The 22,592-nt window shown below is 43.5% G+C and overlaps 1 protein-coding gene across 2 annotated transcripts in view; it reads right to left on the bottom strand.

Moving 5' to 3' along the window:
* The window catches only part of UVRAG (UV radiation resistance associated), a 104,202-nt gene that overhangs the window by 10,866 nt on the left and 70,744 nt on the right, over nt 1–22,592 (bottom strand). Inside the window, exon 14 of one of the 2 annotated variants that reach the window (XM_075112855.1) lies at nt 4,744–4,835. The exons of the other annotated variant lie outside the window; for it this stretch is intronic. Within the exon in view, the coding sequence (XP_074968956.1) occupies nt 4,744–4,835 (92 nt within the window). The remainder of the gene's footprint in view (nt 1–4,743; nt 4,836–22,592) is intronic. 2 annotated transcript variants of the gene reach the window in all.

Genomic DNA, 22,592 nt, shown 5'->3' with positions numbered 1-22,592 from the left:
GGTAAAGCCTTTAAATGCAGGCTCAAAAGGACATCTCCCTGACTACAGACGAGACTTTCTAAAGGAATATCTCCTATCTGCCAGCATCAGATAAGCCTACTGTCTAATCTATCCACTAGGAAAAAAACTCCTCCTCACCGGAGTGCTCAAGTTTGCGGTGTGCTCCTTACTTGCCGTTAGTAACCACAAATACTATCTATCCCTCAGAAGTTACACACAGTAAATTAAGCTGAAGAATAGGAGAGAAAATGAAAGAGTCTCTTGATTTAATGCAACCATGGTCTAAGGAGCCTGATCTGTGAAAGGTAAATCTGAACACGCAAAAAGGAATAAAACGACGTTCAAAACGTACGGACTACGCCTAAGTCAAGCTTTGGTGTCTCTCAGAAGCTGGAATAAACTGCTGCTGGGAAGAAAAAGAATTTAAGCGAAAAAAGTGCACAGGGCCGCTTGCATCAGCAAAAGCTAATCTTAAAAACGAGCTGCTTTTCCAGAAGCCAGCGAGACTCCAGGACTAAAGAGCTGGAAACGGAGAGGATTATTCCCTAAAGGAGACAGAAAAGATGTGGGGGACCACAACCGGAATAGTCTAAATCAACAACAACTTTGGCCCATCATCTTTCACCTTAAAAGTTAATATCCAGACCTGATACCAGAAAAACAAGTTACTGCAGTTCTGTAGCTTCCATAACAGCGTTTGCGGGAAGCAACAGATCTGTCCTGGTTTCGTCTACATACAGCACAAATAATATTTTGCAGCAGGGGTAAGGGGGAAGAAAACTAAACACAGCAGAATATAGGTGCCAGGAGAGATCTGAAGAGGGAAGCAGAGCTTGTAGGCCTGCAAGCTTACTGCAATAAATCACGCGTGTTGGGATGTGAAAACATGTATTAATCATTGAAGTGTCATGCCTGAGAAACCAAAACAACACAAATCTCACCAGGCAGAGGAGGGATCCAGCAGCATTAAAGGCGATTAAACCTTGAGGCAAAAGGCACTCCACTCCACAGACCTTCAACAGGGCCCAGAGCTCCAGGCAGAGCAACGGAGTTCGTGAAAGCCCAAAGCTGAGACTTTAAAGCCAACTGCCAAAATTGCTCTGAGGGAAGTATGAAACAGGTGGGCTCTTCTACAAAAGCTGTGGGGCTTGTCTGTTTGCTTGTGTTTAATCTGAAGGGGTAAAGAAACTATTTCGTACTCAAATCTAAGCCGATGCTGATCGGAGAAAGAGGTTAAGCCTGAAATAACTACGTATTTCCGTTACCCTGAATAGCTAGGGGATTCAATTCCATTCCAGACTGCAGAGGAATACAGAAGTGTCCAAATAAAAGCAAAAACGGGGGCCATGCTTGGGCTAGGAGTTAAACCCAGTCTTGTTCAGAGAGAAATCAAGCACAGTCTAAGCGTTGTTTTTTACCAGCGTGTTTACGATTCAACAGAACTGCAGTTCAGCAAAACCCAACTACGGTGCTAAGAAGGGAAACTGAAGACCAGCAACACCAAAACCAAACAAACCGGGCAGCGCCGGTGAATCTGTAGATAAGAAAAACCCGTCGCCGCCTCACCTGTTCCTGCTCTCACCCTGCAAACCAAGGATAACCTGGAAATATTTTACTGACTATGGTCTGTGGCAGAGGGTGTCAGATGACTTACCTACAGTATCCTGAAAACAAAACATTCCTTCAAATCTTCATTTTAACAGCTGGTGGCTTTTATGCTTGTTTAAATATACGTAATCAGATATTATCCACAAGACAGTGGGCATCTGTAGTCTGCTACGTATGTGCTCAGCTGCAATGCCCGATTATGAAAGTCTAGCCAGTTTTCCCCTTTAGCCAGACTCCCTGTAAAGCCTCATTTCCATTTATATTATTAGGAAGTACTAAGGAGCATTGTTTAGAATCATTAGCCTTAAAAAAAAAGTTAAAAATGAACAACTATTCATACAAGTTTTGGAGGTGAGAGGGAAATGAGGCATAGACATTCAGGAGCAGGGGGGAGGAGGGAACGCGATACTCCCGCAGAACTACGCTTAATATTCCTGCAAGTTCTGAAATATTATCCAGCCAAAAAATGTGTTTTGTCTTGCTAACGACTGCGTATCACCTATAGGTAAAAAAACCCACCCTGGCTGTATGATGGCAAAACCTCCAAGGCATAACTGAAGCTTCCATTATCAGCTCTTCAACGCCAGCCCACACCAGAAGGGAAGAACAGATACCTACGCTCTGGAAACGATTCCTGTTTAACGTGTCCCAGAGCCAACCACTGCTGCTTACTCAAGCCTGAAGGAGACATCCACGACCTGTCCCCTCCCACTCTACCGAGGAGTGCACACAAGTGCTCCAGAAGTCACCGTTTAGGTGTTCTGACCCTTCAGTTTCAGATGGGACCACACTTCATCTCGGGATTTTTACATCGCAGTGATGGATACCCCCCAAACACCCACAGTCATGTTTGCGTGACGAAGCAAGCTGCTCTTTATGCGTCTTGCTAGGGGATATGAAGAAAAACAGGGAGAATCTTTTCAGCTGTGCCTGAAATCAGTGACAGAATAAAACTGCACAAGGGACTGAGCTTCCTTTTCTCAGGGCATGTTTACATCCACTGTTTTGTTGGCCGAGTTGGGGTTCCACCAGGCAACGCTTCTTACAGTATTGCTCAAAGGTGATACTTTTTCTACTCCTGTATTTGTTTTCCTTTGCCAAGACACTCCTCCCAGAACAAGTGATTTGGACACTAGAGTTCACATGGATCAGCATTTCTGTGCCAGGAATGAAAGATAACAAAGGCAAAGAGCGACACAGAAATAAGGGCTGGAAATAGCTGCGGCAGGATGACGTCCCATAGGATTTCCATCACTGTTACCCACGGCAGTGTAACTTCTGTCCCCAAGACCTGATGTTAAAGCATGCGCTTATAATTTTCCAATGGAGCCATAAAAAAAGCTTGGTTTTGTTTTTGCATGAAAGGATGGGAGATCACGTACTGTCATTAGAACTGATGTGTTGCTCTTCCCATGTTCTACATATTGCAGGGAGGGGGAAAAGAGACTTTTAGAGCTTAGCAGCATTTTAGGATCCTACTGAAATACAGCAAAAAGAACCCTCTTGGAGCAGTAAAATCAGAGTTTGCCCGCTGTTATTCAACCTAAGACTGTTTATCACTTAAGGCTTTTTCTGCATTCATTTCAGAAAGTATTTCCATCACCAGAAAAACTCACCTTATGCTGTGCTGCCTCTACACCTGTCACGAAGAACATGGCAAGAGACTAGTCTGTGTTACACTACTTCCGCTGGTTTAACGTGACAGGAATTCAGATACAATATGAATAGCACTAAAAAGCTTTAACTCCACTGTTAAAGAAAGGCCAGTGCCACAACGTTTAGTGTCGTTTCACATGAGATTTAAGAACTAGCTCAAGCTTGGGTTTGAGCCTCCCCTAAAAGCCACATACTAGTCTGAAACTACTAAGGTTTGGCTTATTAGTGTTTTGTAGTTCATTATCTTATTAGGAAGAACTAGTTTCCTTTAGGAAGACTGGAAGCACTCCTTCACTTTGATTTAGCATAATATGTGCCAAAAGCAATTACTTCTCAGATCAACCGAAGGAGCAAGGGAGTCCATATCCATCACCAGAGCATCTGGCAGCAAAACCTGGTGGGGTTAGCTCATACTGGATGGTATTTTTAATACCTTGGAGTATCCAGAGCATCTGCCAGGGCCAGGTATGACGCAGAGACCACACAAGACCTGTGCAACTTTGGGGCGGTGAATAGTTAAAGTAGGGATCCTAAACGGCACAATGCTGTGTTTGGGTGGGATTCAGGCACCCAAAGAATGGAGATGAGAACGGAGGACAAAATAACAGTTTAAGGTAAGAGGCAGCATTAATGCAGACAATTCAAACAGCATAAATTAAAAAATGAGATACAAAGCATGTAACACCTGCAGAAATACACTTGCTAGTGAATCACCTTCCACATTTCTAAAGTTTATCTTAGTGGGTTTAAGGAGAACTGGTCAAGCCTCATGCTCAAACAACTGCTGCAAGCTAAGCCTACACCAACTTTAGTCGTATAACATGGAGACCTGGTGGCTTTGATTTTCTACACAGACAGTGGAGAGTGAGTCCAGATCCTCCAGAGCACATTGGGGCAGAAGCATCATGAGTTTCCCTGGAAGGTTACTGTAACCTTCAGTTACTCATTAACATAGCTTCCCATTTACCAACCACACTCCACGTGCAACAGCTATTTTCGTTAGCAGCAATTATACTCAACACAAATCGTGCTGATTATAAATCACAGATTCCCACCCAGCCCACCTGAATTACATTTAAAGCAAGTGGGAAGCCAGGTACGGAGCAGGTGAAGAGCTGTTCTGCTTCTTAGACCTTTCTACCCTCCTGGACTATCATAATACAGAAGGTACATCTTCTACCAACACTTGGATACAAGAGAATGATTAATTCACCTCCTGTTAGTGAAGAACATTGTTTTTCAGTCTTCCCCCACCCCCCCACTCCTGCAGGAAGTGTTATGGACCCATCACGTGGATAAGAGCACAGAAGACGATAGTAGAATATTGTGGACATCTAACGTGGTCTGTATTTTGGGGAAGTCGCAGTCTTCTTCAAGCATACTTAACTCTTACAAAGAGGAGCTGCTAGTTTGTGAAGAATTAGTACAGCTAAGTTTCTTTTAGCATCCACCTCTTCTTAATTATGAAGAAATACTTACCATCTAATCATTAGCCCAAGCTCCAAGAAGTTTTTCAGGTTAGGAAGAGTTTGCCTTAGGTCTGGAGTACTCAGCCCATGTTGATATCTAAGCTACAAGAACAGAAAAACCTAAAATTAGCACAGCTTTCCAACTCCCAGATTCCCACGCACAGAACATTATGGTCAGTTAATTTACTAGGTTTTTCAAAGAAAGCATAGGATAATCAGGCAGTTGCAAGAGATCTACTGCCTTTAAGGAAATGTTCCATTTAATACTCATAACCTCGTATTAGCAAAACCCACCCAAGAACAGGAACCAACTAATCAGTCAGTCTGACTGTTAAACCTCGTGGTACTTTTCCCATTTCCAGTCTAACAGGAGAGGAGCCGCACAGCTTAATGAAAACACGGCCGTCAAGCGAAAAGACCAAACTGCAATGTTCTATATTCACCACTTCAAACACATTTCTTTGTGTGCAGGTGTACTCTGTCTTCCTGAGCGTATCAACGTATGCTGGAATCAGTAGGGGGATTATTACAGTCATCTCAACTAGCAAAAATACATACTGTCACACAACTGATCTAAATCTGTGCTCCTTACTCAGCTTACATCAACATTTAACCTGCTATTATTCTCGTTAATTAAACCCAGCATTCAAATGCAACGCCACGTAGCTGAGAGAAAGGCTTCAAATACTGACTTCTTTTAACCCAGGTATTAACTCCTATGTGGGTGCAAACACAAATGAAAAGATTCAGTACACTGACTCCATGCAAACCGCAACTTGCTTTTACCCTCAGATTCCCAGATGAAGTACACATGACATAACTACCAGTAGTGACAGTTATAAACTGCTTATTCATTATATATATGAACTAAAAATAACCCCAGAAAAAATGGCACATGGAAGGGAAGGACTTTCTTTCTTTCAAGTTTCAATCTCGAAACTTCAGGGAAACTTTGCAGGGGAATTTATCCCTTGTGTGGTTAAAATATAGTTTAAAAATCCCTATATTCCAATATCTCTAAGACTGTTGACTGAAGCAGTATCAACACGATATGTGGATGTTAATTCCCTCTATAAGTCACAGCTGGCCTCTGATATACACAGACAGTAACTGCACAAATTTGATACTGATAGTGCTACTTGCTGAAACACGGAACAATCCCAATCAAAGTTAAATTTGGTTTTTTTTTTTAGAATGACACGCCTGTTTCCCTAAGTCATGAAGGTAAGGTGTAGGCAAGCATCCTCCGAGTCAGGAAGATTTCCCGCTTCTCCCAAACAATGGGCCAATCAGTTTTTCACAGAGAAAGGCTCTTGAAATTAGGCATGATTGCTCTGCTCGCCTGAGTTTTAGAAAGAAAAATTGTTTTGGAAGAAAATCATCCTCCGTACTGCACTGTACAACAGTAGGCCATTTACTACACAGTTTATTATTTCCATATGGACACGGTCAAGTCATATGGTGGGCTTGGATTCATATTTTCTGCTACAATGACAGAACCTGGATTAAGACAACCATACAATATAAATTACTAAATGATCACCACATTCTCCTGATGGGATTACAGTGGATTTGGTTAACCAAAGAACTAGCCTGGGGCAAAAGAAATAAGAGAAAAAATATCAAAAACATTACATTCATTCCTCCTACTCCAATCATACGTTCATAGAATATCCCTTTTTATAGTCATCCTTAAATTCTAAGGTTTCAGAGCATGAAAAGGATTAAGGGATCTCTCTCTATTTCCAACAGCCAAAATCAGAGGAACGCATGTGAGATGCTCTTGTATCAAAACATGACCAAAACCGCTGTTTTTGCTAACACACACTTCCACGTTGCAAACAGCAGATAGGCACAGTAAGTAATGTTGGGATGTACATTTTGTGAAGCCTCTAGGAAAAAAAAATGTGATTTCACTTTATAAACTGCATTCTATTTTGGCTTTGCAATAGCTTAAAAGGCACCTTATGCCTCTGTATCACTACAAGCCGACAAGGTATTTATGAAACAAACCTACAAGTAATCCCCAAAGCTGCTGAAAAACTCATCGCCTTCTAGTGACGGGAGTGGCAGGGAAGGAATCAGTCGAGGCATCAGAGCTTTGAGTTACTTCCCAGGTTTTAGTGTGGCTCCAAAATTACCTCCTCATTCATAGAATCGTTAAGGTTGGAAAAGACCCTTAAGATCATAGAGTCCAACCGCTAACCCATCACTGCCAAGTCCACCACTAAACCATACCCTCAAGCACCACATCTACCCTTCTTTTAAATACCCCCAGGGATGGAGACTCAACCACCCCCTTGGGCAGCCTGTGCCAGGGCCTGACAACCCTTTCTGTGAAGAAGTTTTTCCTAATGTCCAACCTAAACTTCCCCTGGCGCAGCTTGAGGCCATTTCCTCTCATCCTATCGCTTGTTACTAGGGGGAAGAGACAGACCCCCGCCTCGCTACAACCTCTTCCTTTGCAGTGCTCTGCAGTCATCTCGCATACCCCAAAACAGAAATCCCTCTACTTCTAGTGAATGAGAGAACCTGCTACACATACAGGACACAGCAAACGGGAGTGTGGAGGGAGGAAAAATGAGGTTTCTCTTTTACTTAAGACAGCAGAACTCTTCTTCATCCTGCTCTTACCCTCTGACAACGCTGTATCGTTAGTAAGGACTGGTTTTTCTTCCCCAAACCATAAAGCATTTCTCACACACCTTTCCTTAAGTTTATAATTTTTAATGGCCACACCACACATACAGGGGTAGTTACTCCACCTCACCCAATAAATAAGACACTGAACAACAGTAATAGCCATCATGTGTTACAACAGGATTCATACGAGTACGATTTAACACCAAAATCAATTTTAAAAAGAGAAAAAAATGTAGGGAGAGGACAGCTGCTTTGCCCACAAGAATTAAAAGGAACTTAAAAATAGAGCTTAACATTATGGAAGACAAAAAGAGAACAGAGGCAAGCAGGAGAGCAGAGAAACGTGACATCTGGGTAGGAAACCAAAAGCAGGGAGAGGTGACCGTGGGCTGTCTCGGTTCTCCTAAGAAACCGCGTTCGCATTTCATCTGTTGCTATCACACATCACCCATCCTGACCCGCCCCGCACTACGTTTCCAAAGGAACCGAGTGTTGTTCGCAAAAGCAGCATTTTATTTAAAGATTAGATTCAGGATATTACAGACCCGGCCATCCAAAGAAAATGTGCCTGTTTTAATTTGAGTGAACAAGTGTCCAAGATTTGTGTGCACGTTTATGATCGGGTACTCTCCACAGGACTGTGAGAACATCATTAATGATGTTCGAGTAATAAAATATTAATTGCCATTTCCCTATAAATATTTAGCTCCCATATACAGCTTTGTTTTCCCAAGTGTTGTGTGAAACATTACTTGATTAAACAAAACCACGTAGTAATTATGAACTGGAAAAAAAACAAGCCGAAAAACATCAGAGGCTTCAGACAGGAGTCTGAGTCTGCTCTCGTACCAGTTACCAGCCACACTTACTCCACAGAAACAAGAGCAGCTGATGAGATGCAGCACATTTTATGAACAGCTCGAGACAGAACGACTAAAGGGTACTGATATTTAAGGGGTGGGGGGGTGGGGAATCTCACTTTGTAATTTCATTCAATTATACAGATTTATTCCTTTTACTCATCTCAAAAAGTGAAAGTTCCAACATTTTATTGTACTTTGTTGCTTTGGCTTCTGTGTAAAGTTATTGAATTAGAGATGTAAAGAAGTAGCTAGTAAAGTAACCGGGGGAAAAAAAACCCTACTCACGTGTCTACAGGATTTTAGCAAACAAACCTAGCTTCATTTAATTTGATTCCTTTCTCAGAAAACTTGTATCCCAAACCTCCGACAGTACAAATCCAGTGTGGTACACTTAATCATTTCAGCATTGTGAAGAGACTTTGAAGAGAGGACAGACGTTGTCAGCTGTCAGCAGGTAACTGCCTCGGCTGCTTTTGTAAAACCCGAGTTTTTTGCTTATCCTCAGATGATTTCCGAAGTACCTGTCCAGAAGAATCTGAAGGAAGAGGAGATTAAATTTATCCTAAGGCCAACTCTACCTCTATAGAAGACCAGCCTATCATACTAGTGAGCATTTTATATTATACTTGCTATTTATGTATTCCAACATCACAGAAAACCATAAATGTTGAAATAAACAACATTTAAAGCAACGGTTCTCCGAGGGAAAGGGAGATACAGTCTTAAAACTTGTATTAGCTTTCTCAAACTGTTCAAACACTGAATTTCCAACAAAGATGAAGAAAATTACTTCAGCAAACACAACCGTGCTATTAGCTGTAGGTGATGCAGGACAAAAAAATGAAAGTTAACTCCTACCAGGCCGGGCAAAATTGGTTCAGACTCTTTAGGAAGAGTAAAAAAAAAAAAGAAATAATATCCAGTTGCTCCAGCTTCTACCTGCATTTCCTTCTACGCAAGGGTTGAACTTGCACTGGAAGGAAGTCATCTGTCCTCAGCAGTGAATCAGCTTCACCCAGAGCATCTCTCAACCACTCCTGCCAGCCGAGCATCTTCCAAGTCATTAATTTCGTCAACTAGACTGTAATACTTAAAATCGTGCCATACGACAGAGAAGCTTACCACCTTCCTAAAGGGAAGAACGCCATGATAAAAATGTTCATTCATCAAATCACGACCCAGCGTAGTTACCTCATCTGTCAACTAAACTAAAATACAAACCTGCAAAGGTTCAGTTACTTTCCTATAAAGTCCATAAAATAAGAAGTACTAAAACTATTAAAGTTTTTTAAATCAGTGGCTTAAACAGAAGCCATCTAGCTATCTTTCTATGTCTGGGTAGTATCAGATTGCACCCAAGATCAAAATCAGGGCTTTTGCCACTTAGGGGCTGCCACTTAAGAAAAATATCCTGCATTTGCGTGCAAGAAGAATAGCCCATTCCTCATCCTAACTCCTGTAACAGTATTTAATAACTAATGGTATACAAGCACATATATATTTACATCCAGCCAGAAACCACAGAGTACCTTGACTGGAATAACCTTTTTTGGGTGAGTAGGACGACTGCAGTTCTGAACTCATCTGTTCATCATTTACCATCTTGCTTCCCCAGCCATATCCACCTTGTTCTAAGCCATGTGGAAGCATTCTTACAGCTCAGACGACGTTAATAAAGTTGAAAACACCAGCCACTTCAGTACATGCTATGCATAATACTCGAGCCGGCACTGAGACTTCCAGGGTTTTTGCACTTCCCTTAGTCTCTGCTGCAGGCAAAGGGTCCTTGCTGCCAGAGCACCGTCTGTATCTGTACAAGAGGTGGACGCAACCCACACCTTCGCTACGCAAGCTCATGTACTAAGGCAGTCAAGAGCAATTTTGAATTATTTTCAGTTAAATGAGGAGTTTTTTCTTGAGAGCATCAAGCATTTAAAAGGACATCTGCTCCACAAATGTGAAAACCCACAAACAAAAATAGAAGCCGAAGAGAGTACTTTCAATCAAGTTTGCACTGTTGGTTAGAAGCCAAGAATTTACATAAGGTTTTCAGAGGATGTCAAATGCTGGGACAGAAATATAAAATGCAAGTTTTAATAAAATGACATAGTTAATTGTTTTACAAGATCCTGGATGACTTTTCCGAGTATGAAGGAGCACTGGCTGTGATTCAGATGACTAAGCACAGCAATAATGAAAACAGAAAGTGTTGTTATAATGCCTGTTGCTATATAAACAACCTTGGGGGATCAGTGAAATAATGCCTGCTGCTATATAAACAGTTGTGTGTGTTTATACCTTTTGGGGGAAATTATAAAATTTTAGATTATTTGCACTTTTAACATGTTGTTGCCTTCGTTTTATTAAATCTAGGTAGTTGCTCTAGCTCGGAATGGCTACGCGGGTTTGCTGGAAAACCCTTACGCTGCAACGTTAATGAAACTTATTGGGGTATCAATTAGGACTTTAGATAGCGCATCTCAAAACTAAGCATGTAAAATCCATTTTCATTTTTCATATTTATAAGACTATCATTATACATCTGTCACAGTTTAGAAGTAAATATAACCAAAGCTTTTTTTTCTTTTTTAAAGCTTCTTGGGGAAGTGGGGCGGGGGGGGGAAAGCAGCGCAGCAAGAACTGTGATTAGAACAAGTCTTCAAGCCCTCAATCTTGCTTTCAGAAGGAGCAAAGAGAGGACTGCCACAGCAGTGACAGCCCTCATCCAAACCAGAAGAAGTGCACAAATGCACAGCTATTTTCATGGAAACGCTGACTTGTCCATCGATATGCCAGCCCTGCCTCCCTCTCCCAAGGGGATTTCCATGCTTTTTCAGAGGTCCACCCTGAAAAGCAGATGTTTACTTTGCAATTCTTTCAGAGTACTAAACTAACAAGAAAAACAAGTTACATCAACAGCCTGGAAGACCCGTGTCCTTCATTAATCCACTGGGCACAAGCTTTAAAGTTCCTCAAGCTGACCCAGAGTGCTTAAAAAAAGCCTTCATTAAAGCCATCTTAAAGGACTCCCATCACAATTTGGATTTAGCAATGACAAATACGGCACACAACCAGCAATCAAAGCAGTAACAGGAGATAACAATTCCATTTTATGTCCCCTCAAAGGCTGCTTGCGACGGCACTGTTATTTTTAAAACCTGCTTAGTCTAAACTAGCCTGATTTCCTCCCCGCCATTTACAAGGTAGGGGCTGCTGTCAGTAAGATACTCTTCTCTTTCTTTGATCTGTACCAGCAATAACTAACAGTCAAGGTGCTGCAAAGTCACTGGTCCAGGACAGTCAATGCTACAGTTTGGCAATGATGAGCTCTCCGTTAGGGTTACGTCCCTGCACACATCAGGTTAGCGCCGGGGCTCTGACCGATGCAGTTCTCAAACTGCAGCAAGTTCACGTGGTAAATTTTTCCTCACACACTGGTTCTCGCTACCCCAAGAACGGCCCGTCTCCTTTCCTCTCCTCTCAGGCTGGAGAATTTTAATTCTCTTCCATCTGAAAGGCAGGGGAAATTCATGCATGAAGTCTAAGTAGGTGAGTGATTCAGCAGCGAGCAGGGAAATGACATTCTCATCTGATAACACAACAAATTCCGTTCCGTCTCCTTTGATTCGCCTTAGAAACATATTAAACTGCTTCTTCCCCTCACATCCACCAAAATACAAAGCCTGATCATTATTCAAACGCAGCAGCAGCCTGGACGCTAACGCTCAGCAACTCGTAATATTCTGCCAAACATTTATGAAGTAGTTTTCCTCTAATTTTTAAAACTGAAATGTGATAATAGGCAATATTTAATACTGGATTTTGGTTTCACAGCAATAGTGTTTATTGGAGATAGACCACAAGAAAATAAGGAAATAGGAGTACGTGTTTGAGTACATGCACAACGCACTATAGAACGAAACACGCAGATGAACCAAAAGCCGCGGCCCCTCCAGGACTCTCTCGCTCATATTCGCGAAGCCCTTCCTGAGAGTAAACACAACACCCCTCCAGAGAGGGGTCTCAACCATCAGCCTTCGTGGTTTGAGCCAAGTGTCCCAGTAAGGATATGGGAAACCATCGCCAAAGACAGGCTGGGGGAAACAGCCGCTTACATAAGTAAACTATTCCTGTAAAATTTGGTGGTTAGTGGGCTCATTATAAAAGTAACACATACGGGCCCCCTTGCCCATAAAGGTGCCTCTCATATACCACGACCATTTTACAGAAAGAACATTAAAAAATGCAATTTAGAAGATAGGGCAATTACTGGCCTCAGAAAAGCTTCCCCCTTTCCCCAGTGAAGCAGTCAAATAACGAAAACCATGTTTACCATTCGGCTGTAGTCTTGCTGCATTATAGCTTGATGAGATGAAACTACACAGCATAACCTTTCCAGGTTCGGGTCAGAACTTCTTAAAACGCCTCGGCATCGCAAAGCGATGCTTATTGGATTATAAGACATGGGCACACTTACTTCCTATGACCTCATTCAACCTGAGCTTTTGTATTAAAAATTATTACATCAGGCACAGAACAAAAGGTCAGACGTGCAAAAGCCAGAAGGAGAAAGACAAGTAACTTTTTGTACCTACATCTTAAGCATGATGTTTTCTTTATGCATTTAGCTCCCCGAGCATAGTTTTGTGTTGCATGAGAACATCTGGAGCTTGCTTTTTACCTACAAACACCAAAAGGGCAGCAGTTTGAGGAGTGCACAGGTAGGTACAGTGAACTCACCCACCTTGTCCTGCCTGGAAGTCAGAGAGGATATAGCACAGAGCCCAGACTCATCAGCCAGGCTGCACAGCTGCACCGGGGCCATCCCGTCAGCTCAGGGGGCAGATGAACATCCACACCCAAGCCTGGGAACTCCTCTCTGCTAGCAATGAGGCTTCAGACTAGATATAAGGAAGACATTTGTTATGCTGAGGGTGGTGAGACACTGGCCCAGGTTGCCCCGAGAGGTGGTCGATGCCCCATCCCTGGCCACATTCCAGGTGAGGCTGGACAGGGCTCTGAGCAACCTGATCTGGTTGAAGATGTCCCTGCCCATGGCAGGGGGTTGGACTAGATGAGCTCTGAAGGTCCCTTCCAACCCCAAACCATTCTATGATTGCAGATCAAGAGAGGTTCTCCTCCCCCTCTGCTCTGCCCCAGTGAGGCTACACCTGCAGGGCTGCGGCCAGTTCTGGACCCCCCAGTTCAAGAAGGGCAGGGAACTGCTGGAGCAAGGCCAGCGCAGAGCTGCCAAGGGGATCAGGGGCTGGAGCATCTCCCTTGGGGGGAAAGGCTGAGAGACCTGGGCTTGTTCAGCCTGGAGAAGAGAAGGCTGAGGGGGGTCTCATCAGTGCTTATAAATATCTGAAGGGCGGGTGTCAGGAGGATGGGGCCGGGCTCTTTTCAGCGGTGCCCAACGCCAGGCCAAGGGGCCACGGGCACAAGCTGGAACACGGGAAGTTCCCCCTGAACATGAGGAGAAACCCCTTTGCTGTGCGGGTGCCAGAGCAGGGGCACAGGCTGCCCAGAGAGGCTGTGGGGTCCCTTCCCTGGAGACATTCACCCCCCGCCTGGACGCGGCCCTGTGCCCCTGCTCTGGGTGTGCCTGCTCCAGCAGGGGTGGGACGGGATGAGCTCCAGAGGGCCCTTCCAACCCCCACCAGTCTGGGATCCTCGGATTCTGTGATAATTGCTCAATGACAGCTCAGAGCAATATAATGAAGTTCCCAAGTAAGTTTGGGGAAAATTGCATATGGTCCTCCTCACTCCTCCTGCAATTATCCATTACCTTCATATTTTGATTAATCCCCTCCCAAACCAGGCAGTTTCCCCATCTGGCATCAATCTAGCTTTACCTGGTACCTTAAGACGTTGCAGGAAAGCAACCTGCAGCATTGTTTCAGAGCGCACGAACAACGCGCTCCATCGGGTATCGCAAACACAGAATCTTCCACCCATTTGTTCCCCCGTGCTATGTTGGCGAAGCCCTTGTTCTCAAATGGGTAAAATTGTGCTGTTGGCAGTTTTTCCTAAATCATTCATCTACTCCTTCAAGTGAAAAGGCTCTTGCTTTGAGAAAGCATTACACAACGAGCAAGTGATTCAGCCTGTGCCACAGAGCCTAAATGTAGGAAGAATTTAGGGACTCTCAGCTCCCAGAGCCATGTTTCACCTACGCTGAACTACTTCCCAGGCATCTGTTACGCTACTTTAAGCGGGCAAAGGAGATTGACTTGTAAACAAGACTAGATTTTGAATGGAATGTGAAGACCCCTCATTCAAGGAGCACAGAATCAACAGTTTAACCTGTGGATGACTTGTTTCCTCGCCCGGTAATGCCGCCATTCAGCCAACACCAAATAGCACTAGGACAGCCCGATACTGGAAATCATTTCTCACGATGGGACATATTTCAAACTTAAAAGCTGAGGTCAGGGAGCACTAAACCAAGGTCTGTTCAGCAACAGCCTTCCTGAAAACAACTAGCAACTTATATTTACTAAATTGAACCAGAGCTTGTTTTTCTTTCTGTTTACACAATACTAGCTTGAGAAATATTCACATGAATTATGCGCAAGGCCAGCAAAGAGGGACACAATATCCCCTTCGGTATTTCAAGTCTCTTGAAAAAAACCAAAATTCTTTCAAAGCTCTGGATTTCCAAGCATTCTGGACTGATCAAAAAGTAAATGAGCCAACACATATCAGAAACTTTTCTTCCTTTTGTTAGGGAACAACTTGCTCTGAAAGTCAACCACAGCATATAATAAACCTGAAAGGCATTTATGGATGATTAAGCAGCTGTCATACCAAAAACTTTCAAACCAGGATTTGTGTCCCAATGTGCCAAACCCCATGCATAGAAGTCCGAGACAAACCCTGCCTCGCGGAGCGCAACACGTGCCTGTTCAACTGTACGACAGAAGAACAAAGGATACGGGTAGGTGGAGAAGTGGAAACAACAGGAGCTCAGCAAGAGAAAGAAGTCACAGCTTGTCGCTCGCTAATGACAGAGAAGAATAATTTTTATGCACGAAGCGAGGTTTCAGAAAACGCTATGCATTTTAGCACGATTTTTTTTTCCAGTTTAGAGATGGCGACACGGCAGAAAGTGAGAAGGCTCCTGAAGGAAGAGACAGGCTCACAAGTGAGGTCCACGAGTTCCAGAAGTGATAACACTTTGTATCTGAAAGTCAAGCTTTGTCTCCAGAGCACACGCCCTACTTTGTTAAGATAAATTATACACACCATCTTTTTCCTACACTAACACATTGTGCCATGGCTTGATAACCAGCTTCCCACTTCCCTATCTCTTCCAATTTCAAAATGTAGTGCTTATATATACTACAAAACAGTTTAACTTGGCAAATCACATGTGTTTATGTCAGCTTAAGTATATCAGGAATCCATTTTCCTTTTGACTACTAAATTTTGATTCTATTTTAAACACACTTTTTTTTTTTTAATAAAAAAAACCCCACCTTAGTGGGCTGAAGAGTTAATGCACAGAGACGACGACAGCTACGGGGTACACAAGTGACCCAACACACCGAGCATGCTTGCAGGGGGCGGTCCCCCAAATTTCTTTTGGAGAAGCGACTCTAGGCGCGGCTGGCGACGCCACCTCTCCTATTCCACCCACGTCCTTCACCCCACCTCACCTGCTCCGTCCTCTGCAACCAGAGCAAGAAGCATAGCTCAGGCTGCAGGTGCGGCGATCAGTACAGGTCCGAGAGCCAAGATCTGCTCCTCCACAGAGCAAGTTAACATCGGCCTTTGCCATCGATTGCCTCCGGGCAAGGAGAGGCAGGCTTTCATCTGAATGAAAGGGTGACTGTTGTTACAGCTAATCCAGCCTCATTTCAACCTATTTTATCTTGGCATGGGTGATAGGAAAGGAAAAAAAGAAAGCCTTCCAACAAGTTTGCAAAAAACATATGTAAATTCCCCAATTCTAAATTATCTGGCTAGGTATCAGCCCCTTGCTACCCTAGGAGACTTTCAGGAATGAAACCTCCCCTAAAAGCTTTTGGCTCTACGCAGCTGGAGAAGGTACTTTGTGGTTTTTCAGGTGCAGTCCCTTCCTCTTCACATTAAAATGAATGCCTGGCACTTTACAAGATGAGGACTTGACTCTGGCTTCAACCTGTGCTCTTTCAAGAACACTTTTCCCTGTGCAGTTAAATTGGCCCCAAATTCAGACAGTGCATTCTTTCTGAACTGTACTTTTTATGATCTTAGTTTAGGGGCCTCATAAAAGATGTAGTGTGCAAGTCACAGTATCCTACGCTCAGAGGGCCATAACCACTGCATCTACACCGATACCCACAGAACTCTTAAAGACACTTCTGCTTGGTAGTGTTTATTGCCAAAACAAATTTCTAGTCCTAACATTTCTGCCGTTCAACTTCCCATGGAAAAGTTTAATAGTTTCTATTATAAAGTTGAATTTCTCACATGTTAGATAGCCTGACAGAGCCAGGAACTGGACATCTTGCCTCATTTCACGTTTAAGAGCTGAATTTCAGTTCAGTTTTTTTTAACATATGGCACTAGCACATAAGCATTCAACTTTTACTCCATGCAGCTATTAGAAAGATATCAGTTTGACTGCAACTAAAATACGTCAAGAAGTATTTTGCTTTTCTTCTAGACTTCTGTGAATGCTACTTACCTCGTGCATTACACAAGCAATTGAAACAAAAAAAGCACCGCTCCCTTGAGAGCGGCACTGGCCGATCGACATCTCGAGCAGGTTATTTAGAGCACGTAAATGTTGTCTGCCACCATGTGGACACAGCGACTCTGGACACAGGAAAGCAGGGCTAGGCACAAGTTGCTTGGATCTGTACTGCATGGGCGTGAAAACAAACATCCTCGGGGGGACTGGCGGAAGATTGAGGGATTTTTTTCACGTCAAATAGCAAAGTTCATCTGTTGCTAATGACTGTCAGATGAAAGCAGAACTATTCTTTGGCCAGGGCTGAGTAAATCATGCCCATGCGAACAGCAATATCAGACTAACATCACTCGACAGTTGTCTGACAAAACAAATCAAGGCTGGATCAGAAGAGAAGCTTTGCCTCTGAGGGGCTGTGAGCACACATTTATCGTGAACAGAAAAAACCCATAACTCAGGCAGCGTAACAAATCAAACAGATTTCACAAAACCCGAAAGCGATGTCTGGGGAGGTACGCTCTGACTGCCACCACTGCAGAGCCTCCCGGACAAGCACCAGCGATGAACTGGGGTAAGACTAGACACAGTCACTCCTCAGCTTGGCCCTGGGGAATTAAAAGAGTTGTAGAACAGTCTAAATTCATTTGAAACCCAGTTTTGTGAGTCTCCTTTCAAGAGCCAGTAGTTTAGGCAAGGACAGAACACCACCATTCCTGAGGCCAAGACTCAAAGGGGTCTTGCAGTGGTTGTAGTTCTGGCCTATGGTTCTGTAGGGAAGCTGGGCTGGGACTCAGAACAAGAAATCCAGAAGATCAAGAGATGAATCAACGCAAAAACCCTCACAACGCTTCAGTGCGTTCCTAATATTTATCCCCTACAACAGGAGGCTGCCACGGTGTAATCTCAACTCCTCTACTGTGAAAGCCAATGCAAGAGTTTAATTTTTCTTCTAAAGCCTCACCTCCCTCAGATACTCCACGCACATCCATACCTTTGTAGCTGCAGGCTTTGTGGGGGCAGCTACCTATTGAATGCCTCCCAGTGCCTAATGTTTGAGAACTGAGCAATTCACTCCCGTTTTTAGCAACTGTATATTGTGCGTCGCCTTCGACAATGCTGTGGAATGCCAGTGGGTTTTTTTGTTGTTGATATTATTAGATAAGTCACTAATTTCCCTTTGAAAAAGAATAACACATTCATATGTTCATTAGAGTCAGAGAGCTGAAATCCTAACTGGAAATTTATGGTCTTACCTAATATTATCCAACATAAAAAGCTACTCTGTGAACTTCGTGAGGGATTCAATTTTACACATAGAAAATATGGGGATTGAAACAATTTGTGCTTACGTACAGATGGAAGTTATTATGAACTCTCAGAATTAACACACATTGTTTTGACTTCGGAATGTAACAGCAAAGCAAGTTTCTCCAAATAAATGCTTTACCAAGCTAGCGCTGAGCTGCTTCTAATTCCAGCTGAATTCTCCTGAGTGCAAGATGTGGTTTTCATTGTTATTATCCTGCTGTTTTACAAAACAGTACCACTTTATCTCTAGAAGAGTTTTTATTCCAGTAATTTTGCTTAATATCAACCCAGCCTCACTTCTTCCCCACTCATGTTTCTCCTTGCCAGCAGAACTCCAGGTAATTGTGAAAGGAAAAAAACGTAAGCTTCCCTGGTTTCATGGATTTTTATAAAAATCCTATCAAGTGTTATTTTAAGTTGATACAAGTTCTTCTGGGCTCTTTGTTTCTCACCACAGTGATCAAGACTTGCATGAATGATTCAAGTAAGGTGATGGGGTCCCAAGCTCTGCTCTCAGTGCTCCAGGAGAGTCAGCACTTCCTCCTAGGCACCTCCGATCTTCCCGAAGCAGCCAGAGGGAATTAAGCAACCGATCCACATACGCGACGGTCTAGAGATAGGAGGCAGCTGCTCTCACTCTCCATCCAGACTTCACTATTTTCACACATTCACATGAACTAAGCATATCTGGAAGCTTCCCTCAAAGCAGCCTTAAGGTCTTCTAAAAGGTACTTCAAGTCAACCGTTCCAGCCTCTGACAGAACACACAGAGGATTCAAACAATCTCAGGTTTCTAGATCAAGTCAGGCCCTGAGTACAGAAGTTGTGATGTATTTCTACAGTTATCTACCTGTTCTGTTTTCACAATGGAATTTCCCCTTGGCAGAACTATAGAAAGCTGCAATATTTGACCAAGAATATCAAAACAAAGGTAACTCCAACAGTTTATATGGACTTCAGTAACACTCTCCTGATTAAGTAAGTAGTAGAAGACTCCCAAAAATTCCAATTTACTTTTATTATGTTTTTATATTCAACAGCATCCAACCTCAAGCGTTAACATGTGAACCACTAGTGTTGCACAAACCACTTCAAAGTTTGGCCACTGACTACTCAAGCTTGTACCAGCACCAGCAACCTCACGTAAATTTGGAAACTTTTTTTTTTTTTTTTTTTTTTTACACAAATACATACTTAAAGCCTTCATTTACTTTTATGAGTTTGAAAACATGCCGGTGATTTCAGAAACCAACTGCAAGGACTTGGAAGGCAACATGGGTGAGTGATCATGTGTTCAATTGCTCATAGTCATTAAGAAATAAGGCAAGAACAAAATCAGAATGACAGATTTCAGTGGGTATCACAGTGGTAACATCTCAGAGACAAGTCAAAGAGAAAAACAGGAAATCAAGTAAAGCGGTGACAGTTACTACAGGCACAAGTGCCAGCTAACCCAGACCATAGGAAATAACGCAGAGGCTACCAACTTGGGCTCAACGAAGAGCTCAGCATTTCAGTCAAGAAAGCAGCACAGAGCAACTGGCATCACATAACTCAACAGCAAACTCCAGATAGGAACAAAACCATGAAAGGCTGAAAAGCAAAGCAAGCAGCATCACGACTCACACGCTACAGAATGAACTAATGTATTTACATAAGCAGAGATTAAGGAAAGCATTGATTTGATAGTAATGGAGAGAAAGCTATCAAAGCATTTGAAGGAAAGTGCATTTAATCCCTTTTTCTCACTAGTCTTCCCTATGAAAGTCAAGTGTGAACAGCTGGCTGCCATTATTAATACCAGCAACAAAGAGTCACAGTCTAAGTTATATTAACAGCTTGGTTAAGTGAATTTCCAAGATTAGCAGGACTTGATTAACTTCATCTCAAGATATTTTAGCCTTTAAGTAATTTCAGAGCCATTGGAGGTTATCTTCCAAAATACACTAAGCATGGGCAAGATACCAGAAGTCTGGAAAACGGTAAATGCAATTCAAGCTTAAAAAACAAACAACAAAGACCCAGAAGCTTTATTTCAATTTGGGGTAGGGAATAGGGGAAAAGTGGTGGAAGAGAAAACTGGAAAAACAAACCAAACAACTAGAAAATAAGCATAAAGATCAGATTTTTCAAGAACGAGGCTGTCAGACCAATCTAATTTCAAGCCTTACAAACAGGTTAGAAACTGAAATGTCGTATTTCTGTTGGAATTTAAATAAATCTCTTGGCACTTTATGGTGTAATATGCTCGCAAGAGTGCTGGGGAAATGGGATATTGATGAAGTATGAATGAATATGGAGCAAGTAAGTACTCTTTGGGTGCAGTTAAACAATGGTTCACTGCTGAAAACAGAAGTGCTAGTGAGGCAGGGCTCCACCCCAGTTCCATTCAATATTTTCACCAGGTGACCTGGACAGAGAATAGGCTCACGTGCTGACAGCACAAAGCTGAGACTGAGTTCTCAGCCTACCTTTCCCCATCTTCTAGAGTTACATCACCAAATCAGAGTCATGATTAAGAAAAAAGGGGCATCTAAAGTACATTCAAGGTACAGCATGTAAAACATGTATTAAATGAATCACCTGCACCAATTCAGAATGGGCTATTCTGTTGCTGTGCAGAAGAGACCTGGGGCTGCCGGTTGCGCTGAATCACAAAACTCACTATTTCAGGCTGTTAAGTGTACAAATCTATCACAGGATAATGGACTGAAAAAACATGAAGACACCTGTGAAGCATTTCTCTCACACACCTCACTGTTTCTAAAGTCAGCAGTTGCACAGCTTTGGGCACTGCACTTCAAGAAAGATGTCTCCTATTCTCCATCTGAATCCACAACAGAAATGCTCAGAAATTAAAGAGACATTGTAGGAGACATTCAAGATCAATTGTATGAGGTTTAACAAGGCCAAGTGCCGGGTCCTGCCCTTGGGTCACACCAACCCCAGGCATCACCCCAGGCCTGGGGCAGAGGGGCTGGGAAGTGCCCGGCGGAGAAGGCCCTGGGGGTGCTGGCTGACAGCCGGCTGGGCATGAGCCAGCAGTGCCCAGGTGGCCAAGGAGGCCACCAGCCCCCGGGCTTGTGTCAGCACTGCTGTGGCCAGCAGGAGCCGGGCAGGGATGGGGCCCCTGTGCTCGGCCCTGGGGAGGCCCCACCTCGAGTGCTGGGCTCGGGTTTGGGCCCCTCGGGACAAGAAGGCCCTGGAGGGGCTGGAGCGTGTCCAGAGAAGGGCAGCGGGGCTGGGGCAGGGTCTGGAGCACAAGTGTGCTGGGGGGCGGCTGGGGGAGCTGGGGGGGTTTAGCCTGGAGAAGAGGAGGCTGAGGGGAGCCCTTCTCGCTCTCTGCAGCTGCCTGAGAGGGGCTGGAGTGAGGGGGGGGGGGGTCGGTCTCTGCTCCCAAGTCACCAGTGACAGGGCGAGAGGAACCGGCCTCAAGCTGCGTCAGGGGAGGTTTAGGTTGGGTGTGAGGGAAAATGCCTTCCCTGCCAGAGCGGTCAGGCCCTGGCACAGGCTGCCCAGAGAGGTGGGGGAGTCACCGTCCCTGGGGGTATTTGAAAGACGTGTAGCCATGGTGCTCAGGGACGTGGTTGAGTGGTGGACTTGGCAGTGTTAGGGTAACAGGTGGACTCGATGATCTTAAAGGTCTTTTCCAACCTAAATGATTCTACAGTTCTATTCTGTGACATGACCCATGCAATAACACTTTAGAAAGGAGAAGCTGCCTTTCAATGCGTAAAAGTTTGCAAAGAGAAAGAGAATTAAGTGAACAGGTTATTCTAGTACGTGATTATGTGGTTAAACAGAAGCAAGATGGATTTGGATTAGATGTCAGAAAAGACTTTAATGGCCAGGAGAGCCAGTCACTGGAACAGACTACTTAGATCACAGGCCTTCCTTCAGGGAAAGTGATGCAAACACCTCCCAGGGACGGCGTAAGGGCAGCTGACCCTGCCCTAGGACCAGGCAACAATCTAAATGGCCTCCCCAGGTCCCTTCCAGAGCAGCTTTTTGAGCATTTTCTGAATTTGATAGCAAATGAGTTAGCAGCACGTCTTAGTATCATCTTAAATGTGTGTTTGTAAATGTGTCAACTCTGATGCACTTGCCAAAGTAAAGGATGATTGTTAAAATACCTCAAGAGCAAGGAAGTAAGGATGATTAGAGGACTTTATATTTTTTTAAAAAATATCAAGTCGTGCATTGGCAAGACTTAACGTTTTCTTATCATAAGTATAGGAGTGGATATAGCAGCAATAAGTATGACAGAATAAAAGACAACCCAGAACACATGTACAATTTTCAAAACAGTGTGTGCAGACTCACAGCATTTCATGGAGAAGGAAAAGATTCATTATTAGCTGGCAA

This window comes from Phalacrocorax aristotelis, chromosome 1 (genome assembly GCF_949628215.1).
Source record: "Phalacrocorax aristotelis chromosome 1, bGulAri2.1, whole genome shotgun sequence".
In the NCBI taxonomy this organism is placed as follows: domain Eukaryota; kingdom Metazoa; phylum Chordata; class Aves; order Suliformes; family Phalacrocoracidae; genus Phalacrocorax; species Phalacrocorax aristotelis.
Note: the sequence above shows the minus strand (reverse complement) of the source record. Positions and strands in the feature narration are given on the sequence as shown.